General features: G+C 43.9%; 1 protein-coding gene across 2 annotated transcripts in view; it reads right to left on the reverse strand.

Moving 5' to 3' along the window:
• Positions 1-6706: 6706 nt before the first annotated feature.
• CBX1 (chromobox 1) overlaps positions 6707-15859 on the reverse strand; it is a 30123-nt gene continuing 20970 nt past the window's right edge. For both annotated transcript variants that reach the window (XM_019415908.2, XM_019415907.2), the window contains exons 2-5: positions 11859-12035; positions 11352-11529; positions 10687-10781; positions 6707-8208 (exon numbers count right to left, since the gene is read on the reverse strand). In XM_019415908.2, the coding sequence (XP_019271453.1) occupies positions 8064-8208; positions 10687-10781; positions 11352-11529; positions 11859-11998 (558 nt within the window). In that variant the 5' untranslated portion in view covers positions 11999-12035 and the 3' untranslated portion in view covers positions 6707-8063. The remainder of the gene's footprint in view (positions 8209-10686; positions 10782-11351; positions 11530-11858; positions 12036-15859) is intronic.

The following is a 15859-nucleotide window of genomic DNA, read 5'->3' on the forward strand; positions in this document are numbered from 1 at the left end:
CACTTGGGATTTTTCTCCTCTGTCCCGAGGTCTCCGTCTGCTTTTTTTTTTTTTGGGTTTCTTTCTAGAATGAGAAGTGCATGGAATGGGGGCTGAGAGCACCTCCCCCTAGGCTCTCGGCCACGGGCTGCTTCTCCACACCCCCATCTTAGCAAAGGCCCCAGGCAGGAGGACTGCCTGGGGGAGGCAGAGAGGGGAGCGCCAAGGTGGCCAGATGGTTCCAGGACCACAGTGTCTTTATTTTTAACTGTTTGCCACTGCTGCCCCCACCCCTGCCTGGCTCTGGAGTACAGTCAGCCCCAGACGAGCAGGAGTGAGTTGTTGGGGGAGAAGTACTGATTCTCCTCCCCTCCCCGCTTGGCAGGGGTGAGGGGTGCATTCTAAATGAGCAGTAGGGATAGAAGGCACGAGCCTGGGAAGTGCTTTTATAAATTATTTTCCTTGTAGATTTTATTTTTAATTTATCTCTGACCTGCCAGGGAGAGGGGAGAGAGAGAGAGAAAGAGAGAGAGAGAAAGAGAGAGAGAGATGCTGTGAGCACATGACAAAATAAAATAAAATAAAATGGATGATTCATTCTCAAGTGCAATTTTTCCCTACTTTGAATAAAAAACCCTGACCCCACGAGGGGAGGACTGGCCATTGTGTGGCTAAGGCAGAGCTTACAGGGGAAGGTGGGTGGAGAACAGGGGAGGTTGACGACGACGAGGAATTTAGAAAGACAAAAAGTCTTAAGTGGGTATTAAAAGAAATCTTAAGTGGATATTAAACCTTCCAAGCAGGCGTTGGCACCTCTCCGCAGGGTTTGCCAAGCTGAAGCCTCTGGGGAAGGATTCCGAGTCCTTTTGGCCGCTTTCTGCTGGGACTGGGCTAGGCGGAGGTGCTCTCACCTGGTCCGACGGTGCGTTCGCCTGTGAAACGCCGCATTTTTTAAATCTTGACCACGCTGTTGCTTCTCTGGTGGCCCCACCTGCCAGAGAGGCGCAGCGCATCGGAGGGCGGGCACGCCAATGACCATGAAAACCTGGGAGGTCGACGAGACCAGCACATGCCAAGCGCTGGCGCTGGCGTGTGTCAGCAGGGCCACAGAACCGGGGAAGCAGGAGGCTAGACTCCAGGGGTGAAGGCATCAGAAAGCCTCCCCGGCTGAGGTGAACAGACTCTGGTCTCTCTCAAAACACCTCCTTTCATACCAAGCTTCCGAAAGAGCTGAATGCCCCCAGGTACTTCGTGCTTGCTGGAACCGCCACCACATCTTGGGGTGGGTGCTTAGCAGACGCTCACCCGGCAGCCTGTGAAATTACTGGACGAGGCTTAGGACCAGAAGCTGTGATCCCCGTAGTGGAACCTGTGATCTTGAACTCCAGTGTACCATCCGGCTTAGAGCGGCAGTCCTTCCATGATGCTACTGGAGTATCCCAAGGGGCGGGACAGAATTCTGGGAATGACATCGATTTGTTTCAGTTTACAATGGCTTTTTAAAACCGCCATCTCTAGTTGGAAAGCGTCGGTCATCTCAAACAAGAGCTCTTTCCTAGTTAGGAGTTAACTAAGGTCTGTAAGCCATACAAAACCAACATTCTTGAGAAGGACTAAACATTAACAACTTTAATTCGTGCTGGTAAAAAATACAAATCACGTATAGAAGAGTAAATCGTGAGAAGTAAAACTCCGGAGAGTCCTGTTTTTGTATCCCTTCTAGCAATGTGTATATGCATTTTTGTCTGTTGAAGGACACGATTAGGCTGTAACTTTTACCTTGTTTTGCAACTTTTCTAACCTAACATATTTAAGTATTTTTCGAGAGAAAAATTCCTCTCACCCTGTTAGTGTTGCCCCTGGCCTGAGAAAGTATATTTTTGTCTCTCCTCCCCGCTGTCCCCTTACGGAGAGATGCACAGTTATGTCTAGGATCCCGCTGATTAGCTTGGCTTTGGGCCAAGTTGGTCAGCACTTGCTGTGGGGTTGACCTCTTTTTGCTGCTGGCAGGTGGAGTGGGTGCTCCGGCTTCAAGGCTTCTTCTGGCAGGAAGATCTGAGGACTCAAGTAAGGCCTGTCAAAGAGCCGCTGCACCTCCGACAAGAAGTGAGAAGGGGTCTTAGACTTGGCAGGGAGATGGACAGGCCTCAGAGTTAACTGAGGACCAAACTTCCGGGTGAGCTGCTTGGGTGGGGGCAGAAGCCTGGCTTTCCCTTGGCTTCAGCCTAGGTTCCATTCAAAGAGATTTTTTTCCCCCACATCCTAATTCACGTAAGCACTGGGAAATAGACCCATTTCCAGCCTCTGCCCTGCACAGATCTCGCCAGTGGAGCTGGGGTCACTATTTCAGGGTCAATAAAAATAGGAGAGATCCAGAACTGAGGGGAAATACAGTGATCTAGAGAAGGTTCAGTGTCACCAAGACTTGGCCTCCATGGCGGAAGCCCTGCCCTGACTAGGTAAAGCTGAAGAGCAACTAGTCAAACAGCCAGTGGATGGGAAGTACTTTCCCTGGAGCCCTGACTTCCTCGGGCAGCCCTCGGCCCTTTTACAAGCCCCAACTACACCAGGCCTTGCCGCTTCTTAGGTTTCTTTGGCAAATAGCTGGAAAAACAAGTGCCTTACAGGAAAATAACATCCCCACCACCTTCATTCACATCTCCTACCTCACCCAGCAGGCAGTGACCTAGAGCTCCGGCTCCAGCTCCAACTAAGCAGTTGCACGGCATGGCCAGCAAGAAGTTCACTTCCTCATCAGCACTACCCACCTGCAAGCACAGGCACCAGATTGCTGGCTGCCTCCCTGGAGGTCCTGTTCCCAACCAAGTGTAGAAATTCTCTAGCGAAACCGACGTGCTTCATTGTCATGAGTGGTTAACCTTGTTTTCCTATCGTCCATCTGGGACAAGAAAAGGATGCAGACCTTCGGTTTGTCAAGGTAACGAGAACCTTTCTTTCACCTTTTACTTTTTTCTCAGAGGCCAGCGATCCTCCTCGCCTCTAGTTCTGAACCTCGTGATGCAGACGGAGCATGTGGGGACTTGGGATGCACATGGAACTTAGCACCCGATTTAAGTTTTGGTCCTTGCTGTGGCCAGGACTTGGAAGGTTCAGGTCGGCCTGACTCAGCTGAGATACAGAATTTAGCGCACAAAACTGTCTGCAGGAGTGTCCGGGCCCCCACTGAAGAGGTGTGTTCTCAAAATCAGTTGGATAGAAACCCTGTCTTCCTTTTTTGAGTACACAAACATCGCAGAAACTCTTAAAGCTGGTTTCTTTTCCAGTCTAACTGCAGAATGGAGATGGGCCGCGTAGTGCTTATTACTTAATTCCAGACGCTCTTTCAACCAAGGAAAGAAAACCTAGTTGGAGAGAGGCAGAGAAAAGGCCGAGGAGTTGGTGCTCCGCCTTTTGTTTTAAACACAGATTTAATTAGGCTAATTCAGTTGTCTTAAACCTTCCAATCCTCAACTAGGGGCGCCAGCGGTAATTTAAACAATGGGCCGGCGTCCCACAGCTGGGCCCTAAAGTTGCCCGGTGTGACCCGAGGCTCTGCAAACAGGAAATGGCAGGATTGGTCAAAGTCAACTACAATTTTAAATTCCTTGTGGGGTAAACAGTGGCTTTGGTACTATCACAAACCATCAAGCAAACCAACAGTGCAGATCCAGACGTACTATTGAATATGTTAACACGAACTAATATAAACAAAAATTATAGAACTGAACCATCAGCATCTATTGTAAACTTAATGTTTCAGCCTTGCCTCAGAGTCCTGCTGCCTCACTGGCCTAAGCAAAAAAAAAAAAAAAAAAAGAAAGAAAGAAAAAAGCCTTTAGAAACAATACTTGCTCTACCTGCTTCCACAGAGCAGAGCCAGCTACACTTTTAATTCCAGCGCAGGATGGTTTTATTTCAGATTTCGTTGGCTTTCAATATCCAGCAGTGTACGCAGCAGGAAGCTCCCAAGGCCAAGGTCAATTAAAAGTCATCCATAGAAGAGAGATCAGCAATGGTGAACACATTGGTTAAAACAGCAATAACTTTGTAAGAAAATCTCTGTGCTGGACAGTCGAGCCAAGGTGATGCGCAGATCATGGACCGAGGACTGTCAGGGGAATCTTAAGCTCTGCTATCATCAAGCTTCCTTAACCACACACCAGGACACCCGGATGCCTCTACTTGATTGCTTCCTACTGCCGAAAGGCAAGATGAAGCCAAGACTCCTTCCTTTACTAAGCTGAATGCTGGCTTGGTAGTGGAATTTGTATTTCAGTCAAGTTCTGGAGGAGGGGAAACACCGAGCCTGACTTCATTCAGTCCTGTCAGCTGTAAATACTTTTTAAAAGAAGACATCCTCATGAAAAGATCCAACTTGCACGTGAGATCAATACTAGATCAACCAGTCAGGCTAATTTGATCTCACATTCAACCTGGGTCCCTACATAGTTTCGGATCTAGAACCGTTAGAAAACCTGGATTTCAGAATTTCAGTCCCACCAAATTATTTTGGAGCAGCAATTTCCTCAATCATTTTCCCTTTCTCTGTGACAGAAAAGGTAACTTTGTAGCGCACATTCCCGGTGCCACAGGCCGTAAAGATGTGCTAAGCATACAATGGCCAGACACCAAATGGCCAAGTTAAAATCAAATTGAGCTGAGTTGGAATGAGTTCTGGAATAGAACACTGTATCTGAAAATAAGTACTTAAAAACTCAACTATTAAAAATTATTTAAAATTGGTAGTCAAGGGGTGCCTGGGTGGCTCAGCCAGTTAAGCGCCAACTCTTGATTTCAGCTCAGGTCACGATCTAATGGTTCGTGAGTTCGAGCCCTGTGCTGACAGCGTGGAGCCTGCTTGGGATTCCCTCTCTCCCTTTTTCTTTGCCCTTCCCCCACTCATGCTTGCTCTCAAAATAAATACTTTAAAAAAAAAAAAGGCTTTAAAATCCGTAGTCAAAACTTCCAAATGACATTGAAAAGCAGAAGCGATTATTCCTGAGCACCGTCAGTTGGTAGAATGCCTCTGTGGTGGTGACACTGTCCATTTACTGCACTAACTTGAAGCTCAAGACCGTGGAGGGGCAAAGTAATTGGCTGGCTCTGCCAGTGGAGGACACCCCAGATGATGCTGTCACCAAAGGAGTAAACTAGCCTCCTCTCGTGATGACTGGGGTAATCCCCTCTCTCCTCTTCAACCCCCGGGTGAGGAGCCTACGGTGGCGCAGCTCCGTTGAAGCCGTCCACATCGCTTTCGCACTGCCTGAGGCAATGCTCCCCAATACCTTCTGAAACCGATGTGAGACTGCTTGCGCCTAGGTCTTGTCTTTTCGACATCTCTGCACGCATTTGTGGCTTCCACGAGTACTCGAGAAAAACTTATCCTTGACCCTTAACGTAGACGTGACAGTTGGCTTTCAAAGAGACGAAACTGACCATCTAGCCTCACTTCAGTGAACGTCGCAAGCATTATCAATTTCGGCGTCTTCCCAGGGCAAGAATGGTATGGTGTTGCGGGAGTTCAGGAATGCCAGAGATGACAGGTGGGTTCCAAAGGTTAAGACCAGGGCTAAACAGCAGTGTCCTCCGGACACACACCAAGGCTGGGGGCTAATTTCAGTGCGTCTAATGATACACAACAGAACCGGAACGTCTCTGTCCACCTCACCCTCTCTCCGCTAGCAGCTGATGGCTCTGCTGCTGCCAACCACAAGGACGTACCTAGGCCTCTGCACAGAAAGGCCTCCTCCCCAGCTCCATTCTACCTTGTCTCCCCAAACTCCTAGGAGGCTTTTTTGTTTTAAAAGATTTTAAGTAATCTCTACACCCAGCACGGGACTTGAACTCACAACCCTGAGATCAAGAGTTGTATGTTCTACCAACTGAGCCAGCCTGGCACCCCAAGGAGGTTTTTTTGAAAAAAAATATTTACACATCGGTTTATTTGGAACAAATGCTTTGTACTAGTGAGTAGAGCTGAGATGAGCTCAGTGGAGATCCCATTTTCCCTTTTAATAAATAACAAGGGTGTAGTCCCATTTTGGCTCTAGAATCATAGGCAGAAAACCTGTTAAGAAAGCAGATAACGGGTGCCTGGGTGGTTCAGTCAGTTAAGCGTCAGACTCTTGATTTTGGCTCAGGTCATGAGTTCACAGTTCATGGGGTTGAGCCCTGCGTCTACCTCTGTGCTGACAGTGGGGAGCCTGCTTGGGATTCTCTCTCACTCTCTCTGCCCCTCCCCTGCTTGTTCTCTCTCAAAATAAATAAACTAAAAAAAAAAAAAAAAAACGGATAACGTTTTAATTCAGTGATCAAACACGAGGCCAATTCCTGTAAACTTTGGAGTTGAGCTAAGGTCACATAAATCTACAAAATACATGAGCCAAGAACTAAACCTAACTCAAAAACCCACGTTTCCAAACTTATCCTAGTTTGGAAGTGCTAGCAGGTTACAGAGCTAAATAAACCGTTTGAGCAATATGAAGACAGAATGATGTGACATTCTTTACACAGTATCTGTAGCAATTGTAAATGCTCAATAAATATTTACTATATAAATGATAAGACCACTCAAAGATTCCGGCCAGGCAGGCATGAGATTTTTAAGTTTACAGTGTTCAAGAAATAAAACCAACTGTGGAAGTTGCTTCCTTATAGGCTGAACTTACAAGGTTATGAAAGGCAAGGAGGGTTTTTGGTAGTACTTAATCAAGACAGAAATCAACGATTATAAATCTATAGTTTTATTAAGACAAAAACTGACAATGTGATATGAAGTTTACATTTAAACAAAGTTTTCACAGAAACCTAACACATGCCTAAAAAGATTTTACAATGGAGTTCTAGATACAGGTCTAGACGATGTCAAGAACTGATGTATCTCTTGATTCAAGACAGCATTTTGGGTATTAGTTAATTCTTAGGATTAAAAAAACTTTTTGTTTTGGGTTTTAAAGTGAACCACTGCCCCAGTATGAAAGTTTAATCTTCTCCTGAGACCAGGGCTTTTGCAATCACTCAACTCTGTAAGTGATTCAGTGAACTTGTGCTGTCAGTGACTGAACCCTGCCACCAATGATTTCAGAGTTCAAAGTTCAAATAACAGGCTCCAAGAGTTTTCCACCCTAAGAGCGTGGGCCCTTGTCTTTTTCTACTCTCTCACCTTCTATGCCACCCTCTTCCCTTCCCCAAATACCTCAGCCAGTGGCTTGGATGGACAAGCTGACGTTTAAAACTTCATAATTGGAAAATAAAGGGTCTTCTTATCAATTTCAAGAATTAGCACCTCTAAAACAGAACCATCTGCCTCTGCATACGCTCCAAAAAGACCTTCCCTTTTCAACCAGTTTCCTTCCCCAAAATGGCAGCTTTGGTAATTTATTAACTGGCTTAGTCCTCTGCTGGGAACAGCATTAAGCTCAGGCAGGGAACACCTTGGCTTGTAAGTTTCAGGCATTCACAGCTTTTGAAGTCTCTCACAGTCCTCATTTAGGTTGCCAATGACCTTTTTGAAAAGATAAAATATTCTGGACACAGAACCGAATCACCACAAGTTTGTTCTTTCCATTGTTTCACCATTTCCCCAATCAGGCCCCAAATTTTAACAAAAATGATCCTACCCATCTCCGTTCCTTCCCACCCCCGACCCTCCCACCCCCAAATAATACACCAGTAATAGCCAAAAACTACACACATGCTACGCTGTAAAAATGCAGAGTTAACACTATTGGGAAGAAGGCTGTGGGTTGTGGAGATGCGCTTTGAAGATCTACAGTATCTTTTGCTTTCCCACACACCCATTCTGCAAGTTCTGTCCTTCATGGAAGGCCCTTTGCCTTTCTCAGCAAAGTACAGAATGGGCTGCCTTGCAACACTTCTCCTTCCCCTCCACTGGGATGGGTGTGCAAACTACACAGCATGGAAAGGCTTTAAAGCACTTGGGCTGCTGTAGGGCACAGAAACGATACTGGCTCTTCAAAGGACATCTTCTCAAGCCACCTCTATGGTGCCAAGACAAGTAGAATTCCTTCCCTCCCCACTTGAAACCCACAGTCAGATGTGACAGGGGCTGGTACTCAGGAGAGTTAATTCTTGTCATCTTTTTTGTCATCATCCTCCGAGGGGTAAGAATGCCACGTCAGCCTTTCCTCATAGAAGGATATGACCACCTGTGGGCACTTGACATTGGCTTCCTTGGCAGGGACTAGGTCAGCCTCATCAGAATTTTTCCTGCAGAACAAAGCAGAGAGACTTTGAGACCAGGTGCTGGTGGTCTCTTGACTTGGATCGCACAAGGGATAGGGCTTTAAAAGTATTAATTCAAAAAGAGTAGCCTAGGGAAGGGTGATAACATGGCCCAAGCAGCATTTAGTGGAGTGACATCCTCAGAGATCTTCTACTGAAAATCCTCTCTGGGTATCTTTGTTAAAAGCTAAATCACTTAACTCAGTCTATCACATCTGAACCTCTGCAAGGCCACAAAAAAATCATGACTCTCAGATTCTTGAAGAGCAGAGAAAAACTAGGGGCACCTGGGTGGCTCGGTTGGTTAAGCATCCAACTTCGGCTCAGGTCATGATCTCAGTTCATGGGCTCAGACCCCACATCGGGCTCTGTGCTGACAGGCCTGGAGCCTGCTTCAGATTCTGTGTCTCCCTCTCTCTCTGCCCTCTCCCCCTTGCACTCGGTCTCTCTCTCAAAAATAAATAAATGTTAAAAAACTTAAAGAAAAAGAGAAAAAGAAAGAAAGAAAGAAAGAAAGAAAGAAAGAAAGAAAGAAAGAAAGAAACTACTATAATCTTCCCAAAGTCATATCTCAGCTGCCATGAACCCATGGAGACATCTCAGCTTTGTAATAAAATGTAATACCATGTTGGATAATAAGATTTAATACCATTGGCTCTTGCCAATGCGCTGACTCATAATTACACTGTTTAACATTACCAAATGCCATGCTCACACAGATATTCCACAACTCCCAGGTGCTTTGAAATGGTGCTTCAACACTGGGAAGTAGAAAATAAGGGACTGTTACATAATTCTTTATATTTTTCTGAATTTAAGATGGTCTCAAAATGTGAAATTCACATACATATTACAAGGGACTTAGCAGTAAAGCCATTGGGAATGTCCTAGATGGGAGCAGTAGCATTAAGGCAGATAGCAGATATATAATGGGATCTGTGATGAGGCACCACCCAAAACTTCCGCAACTCAGCAACAGGTACCAAAGCCAGAGAGCCCCAAGGAACCAGGGTTGACTAAGCTGGTAAAATAGGCTGCTGAACAATGGACTGAAGAGAATGGGAGGGAAAAGGAGTATAACAATACGGGAGCCTGAAGCAGGCTGCCCTTATTGACAATTCAACACCTTCTGAGGAAAGTTCAGTCATTTTATGGCCAAGAAATATTTGCTATTTTGGAAATGGACAAGTATCTCAACTTTCCAGGAAAATAACCTTAAAGTGAACTTGGTTTTATAATCACAATCCTACTATTTCAACCTGTAGTGTTACATTCAGGTAGAACCTTTACAAACAGCAGTAATTTAATTAAAGGAGTGTAATCTTAAACAATATGGAGATACTAATGTAACCCAAAATGGTCACATGCAGACAGAAAGTATATTCTAATTGGACTGTAACTCCTGGTATTGATCCTTCCCCCCCCAGATGCAGCACCTTAAAAATGAACTTTTCTCCTATGGGCTAGCAATATATCAGCTAAAAGATGACCAGATTCAGTGAACACCTAGGGAATGCATAATAAGAAAACAGAGTTTCAGCTAATTGTGACATAGGCTTCCAGTAGTGTCAAAGTTAGGCCTCTCTGGCCACCTTCTAAACAAGAGGAATGAAGAGTAGATACGAGTTTCCAAGAAGGGTCTAGACTCACAAAAGGACAAAATCCTTAGAATGCTGCCTTGACTGGCAGAAGTTTGGAATTATTTACTCCTACATTTTTTTTAGGACAATAATTGAGACCCATGTGGGGGAAGAAAATAGCACAAGCATTTTTCAACAAGCAAGAAATAGGGAAGAAAGCCTTTCTTTTGGACAGAGTAGGGGAATTTTAGAGAATTTGGGATTAATTACAGTTCTTAAAATTCTCAAGACAACTGTTTTCATTAAGCCGCTTCATGGAATATTACTACCATTGGTATTTATACTTCTGGAAGGAAAAAAAAAAAGCCTTGTTCTACACTCAGTATAGTAAAGGGGACTTGCTGACCCCTACTGGCTGATCCTGGAATTACACAATTGGCACAAATGAGAAAGGATCTATCAAGGACAAAGGAAGAGCTACAGAAATTCTTAACCCTGAAAAGTTAACAGAAAACATCTGATCCTGGGGCCAGCCCGATCTTTATTAAGGAGGTGGTAGAAGGGGAGGGTGGTTCAATCACATTTCATATCTTTTTCCTTTATTTACAGAAGTGAAATGTGATTCCTCCCCACACCTTCTCCATTCTGGATTTTCTCCCACCTCCTAAAAAATGGGCAAAGACTGAGAATCCTAAGGGCCCCTACCTGTATAACTCATGAGTCCAGGTTGGCAGTCAGGCCGAGGGTCACTATCGAAGGACTATGCCATCTTAAAGATTTCACACTTGGGCGACTGGAATTTCGAAGGTCCAGCTCTTTTCCTCTGGCATGGAACAGATGGGGAGAAGAAAAAACCAACACACAGAGCCACTGGCAGACTCACCATTTCATCAGGAACATGAGTTCTCCACTGGAGTCTGTAGCTCCAATAATCCGCTCTGGCTCCAAACCCCGGGCAAAGCCTCGTGGCTTTTCTGACTGTGAAAACCAGACGAATGGAACAATTTTAATTATATGGAATTGTTATCCAGACTGGAGTCACTCCGGTTTCTCTGATTAATATAACGACACTCTTGCCAATATTCCACCAATACCTTGGCTCCAAGTCACAGGCCTTTTTGCATCCTTGGGTGATTCTTCCATCAAGGTCTTAAGGTTTCCCCATATGTAAAAAGGGACATACGTCTCAAGCAAAATAAATGTTCACAACCGTTTCTTCCCCTTCAGAAGACAACTTACTTTAAGGTATTGAATAGATGAAAATAGCTACCTTACAGTTGTAATGATTACAACACTGAAAACGATCTTTTTACGGGAATGAATTTAGTTGCACTTCTTCCTGAACCTCAGATAAAATAAGTACAGATTAAGTGAACCCCCAAAACACTTTGAAAGCATTAGCATATCTAAGATTCCAGAAGGAATGAGAGATGGCTGCTGAGGTCCAAGAAACAGCAGAATAAAAGTATTTAACTTTAAATTTAAAGAGCTTTTAGTTTCTTTGACAGCAGTAGGAATTCTAGACTAGTAAAAATTTTCTCTCCTTACCTCTTCTTTCTTCTTCTTTGGTTTGCTCTCCTCTCCCTTATCTTCAGAATCAGAGTCAGCTTTGCGCTTGCCTCCCTCTGATTTATCTGTCTCATGTGCTGTTTTCTGTGACTGTAGAAATTCGGCAATGAGATCAGGGCAATCCAGGTTCTCTTCTGGCTCCCACGTGTTATCCTCACTGAAATCAGAGGGCACAGTGAGTCACACTTTCCACTCAAAGTTAGCACACTCATACTAAGGAGATGCACAGGATGACAAGAGCTGGTGCCCTTGGAAGAGAGGAGTTAATGATGATGAGGAACCAGATTTTGTCCAAGATCAAGAACTTGGTAATGCTGAAATTTCTTGGTGGGCGGGAGGGGAGATAAGGGACTTTTAGACCATAAGCCATGGAGGCCAGGCCTGGGTCACACTACATATTGGAGCACTCTAGGCCTTGCACATTACTAGACTCCTGAGAAAGTTGGTGACTACATGGATGGATTTAGCCAGGTTAATGAAACTTACTCTGAGAACCCCTTCCACTTTAGGAGGTACTCCACTTTGCCCTTTACCACTCGACGGTCAAGAACTTTTTCCACCACATATTCCTCTTCCTCCTCTTCTAGCACCTCCTCCACTTTCTTCTTGTTTTGTTTCTTCCCCATAGTGCCCGCCAGCTTTCTGGTCTAAAGGGTGACGCTGCTAAAGTGACAAAATAAAAAGGGCATTAGGGCACACTTTTCTTGGTTAGGTGAATATTCGGATGGTTAGAAACCCAGGGGCATCACTGATGACTTTAATAGTGTATCCTTGTATTACGTATTCCACCTTTTCGGCTTCAGTAAAAAATAAAGTTTTCTAATATGTTCTGATATGAAAGCTAGTTCATAAAAAGCCCCAACCAATCTCACAGCAAAACTCCTTTATTCTTGCATAATCACCTAACACTTTTATACCTATTCTAAGTTAAAAAGTTTCCAATACCCCTTTTAGTATAAAGCATGGCATCTAAAATGTTATTCAATTGAAAGTAAGAGTCCTAAAAATAAGGTATAAACATTAAACTTACATACATATAACCCTCTGATTCATACTTTCATCATATCACTAGACTTCCAACTTTTACAGTGCGAAGCAGCTTGTCCTATTTATCAAACATCTGGTTCAATTTTCCCCTTTGTATATGCATATATAATACAATGCATCCCTCTGCATTGTTACAACATCCTCTCCTGAGTCTCAAGGTTCTTTTTTAAAAATGTTTGTTTATCGGGGTGCTTGGGTGGCTCAGGTCATGACCTCACAAGCTCATGAGTTTGAGCCCCACGTGGGGCTTGTGCTAACAGCTCGGAGCCTGGAGCCTGCTTCGGATTCTCTGTCTCCCTCTCTCTGTTCCTCCCCTGCTCGCACACTCTCTCTCTTTCTCTCAAATATAAACATTAAAAAGTTTTTTTAAAATAAATAAAATGTTTATTTATTTTGGGGGGGGGCAGAGGGAAAGGGAGAGAGAGAATGTCAAGCGGGATCCGTGCTGCCAGCATAGCCCGACATGGGGCTCAATCTCATGAAACATGAGATCATGACCTAAGCAAAAATTGAGTTGCACGCTTAACCAACTGAGCACCCACAAGGTTCTTTATGTGGTCTTTTCCAAATGCCATCAATGATTTACAGTGTGAAAGTTTCTTCTTCGTTTCTTATTCTACTTAGCTTATTTCTGAGGTTCAGAAAGACTTATAAAAATGCCAGAATGACCATGAAATTCTCTAATTGGGGCACTGCAATAATTTGGAAAATGAACAGGAAAAAAAGAGATAGTTATCACAGATAATAAAACCTGAGTTAATTCTTTTGTAAAATACTTCTTTAGGCTGAGTGACTTCTAAGGATTTTTTCCAATGCTAAAACTCTAGTCCCCTATAAATCTATTTTTAGTCCTTCAGATACAATTCGGACAGCTGGCAGGCTTAAAGCCATTTGTTTACCAATTTGCGTCAGTAGGTGGCGCCATAAGATACCAACACATCAGAACTGATCTACAAAACTGGCCCCAAATCTACAAATTCATGGATCACAGCTGCCACAATGAGATACAAAGAATCAAGAGAATGGCAGATAATTCAAGCCAAATTACTACCATCTATGAATTTAAGATAATGCTGATTTGGGCTAAACTGGTTGTTCATCCTTGGGAAAAGGAGTCTTACTTAGCCTAGGTAGAAACTCTTCTAAATATACTTTAGGGATGCCTCACAGCTGGCTCAGTCAGAACAGCATGAGACTCTTGATCCCAGGGTTTGAGTTCGATCCCTACGTTGGGTATAGAGTACATAAAAAGAAAATATTTAATAAACAAACTTTAAAACTGACATGTACAGAATGTCTTTTTGAAAAAGTCCACTATAGTCCATATGAAATATAACAAATTTTCATGGAAGTCAGGATCATCATTATGAATCAGTTAAATTATCCACAGAAATTTTGGTTTATACTGAGATATTCCCATGTCTGCATATATGAGCAATGCTGACTTACTGAAACATTTAACTACTAGAAAATCTGGACACTGGTGGATACTGGAGATTCAAGAGAATAAGAAATGCTTCCTGCCTTTCTGATGCTTAATGTCCGATAAGAAAAATGTAGATACCACTTCCACTTAAAGGTATTCTGAACTTTTGCAAGGTAGCACGAAACACTGTTTTCTGGAGTGCTTTTAGTATGGTCTAAGGCAACACCTAAGCCCCACCTTTACAGAGGGGTTCAGAACATTACCTGTGCTCAGGTAAGAGGCATCTTTTCAACCCTCTTCCTTCTCCATTTACATACTGAAGAATCTGCTTTGCTTTCCTTCACCCCCCACCCAGTCCCTCTATCTTTTAGAGAAAATGCCACACGTTTTCCCTTCCTTCTTTTACTGAACCAACTTATCAGTGGATTGCAGTTAGCTTCATGTGCCTTTGATTCAGAGGCTGTGTGTACTTCTTTCTGGAGGGAGATGCTTTCAGGTTTTCAAATTTCTGACTGCTATATGGCAAGTGTTATTTTATGAGGAAAGAAAAATCTAATGTCCCTTCTGGATTGTGTTTCCTTCCAAGAATAAATGCTCTCTATTCCTTGCTTTCTTCCACTGTGAGTTGAAGAGGTAAAGCAGGATTCACTGTCAGTCTTTGGTTAACATGCAGAGAAAAATAAACTGACCATCACCTTTAGATAACAAAGGTTACCACAACTCCCTGCATTAATTTGGTCTTGGACATTGGAAGATACTCCCTTTCTCAACTGATGGAAGGAAAATAATGGGTTATAGACCATGCAAAACAGTAATTGTTCCCTAATAACTTCTCTACCAAGTAATTAAATTTAAGAAAGTAAAGGAAAGGCATTCTATCACTAAGGCTTCAGAATCCTGAGTTATTTAAAGCCCCGTGTTATCCACATTAATAGTTATACTTGTCTTACAAAAAGAAACAGCACTGAATACTGCCCATCCGATTGTCTTACTATGAACCAAAAGGATCAGGACAGCTTCTGGTTTATCTCTGGCTACTGTAGGCCTCTTCTCCCTGTATCATTAGCATGGTCCCAAGGAGGAAGAGTCATAGAACAGAACAGTTTAACTAGCTTAACTCACTGTCTTAACAACTCAAGGGGTGCCTGGGTAGCTGAGTTGACTAAGTGGCCAACTCTTGATTTCAGCACAGGTCATGATCTCACAGTGTGTGCTTATGCCCAGCATTAGACTCTGCACTGAAGGCATGGAGCCTGCTGGGGATTCTCACTCCCTCCCCACCCCTCTCTCAATATAAATAAAGAAGCTTTAAAAAAAAATAAAAAAGAAGAACTCAAAAAAGTGAAGAATAAACAGACTCCCACTTCTCTCTGAGCCTTTTTTAAGGAGAGAGTGAGTGTGAGTGGGGAAGGGGGAGAGGGAGAGAGAGGCAGGGAGAGAGAGGCAGGGAGAGAGAGGCAGGGAGAGAGAGGCAGGGAGACAGGGAGAGAGAGAATTTCAAGCAGGCTCCAAGCCCAAGGTGGCGCTCCATCCCAAAGACCTTGGGATCATGACCCGAGCTGAAATCAAGAGTCAGAAGCTCAACAAACTGAGCCAACGAGATGCCCTTCTCTGAGCTTTTTTTTTTTAATCTTTTTTTTAATGTTTATTTATTTTTGAGAGAGAGAGAGAGAGCGCGCGCGCAAGCGGGAGAGGGGCAGAGAGGGAGACACAGAATCCGAAGCAGGCTCCAGGCTCTGAGCTGTCAGCCCAGAGCCCGACGCGGGCTCGAACTCCCGAACCGCGAGATCATGACCTGAGCCGAAGTCAGACGCTGACTGAGCCACTCAGGCGCCCCTCTCTGAGCTTTCTTAACTGGCTCATCCCAGCATCTACCTCAGGTACCAGATTCTTTATATTAGAGATTCTCAGCCAGGCTTCCCAATTTGAGTTTTTCTCTTATTTATAGGTAGTTCTATGGGGGCCTGAATAAGCAGTTTGTTAAAATCAATGTAGAAGTTGATTAAAAATGCAA

Source organism: Panthera pardus, unplaced genomic scaffold (assembly GCF_024362965.1).
Source record: "Panthera pardus isolate Hobbes unplaced genomic scaffold, ASM2436296v1 HiC_scaffold_3, whole genome shotgun sequence".
NCBI classification, from domain to species: Eukaryota; Metazoa; Chordata; class Mammalia; order Carnivora; family Felidae; genus Panthera; species Panthera pardus.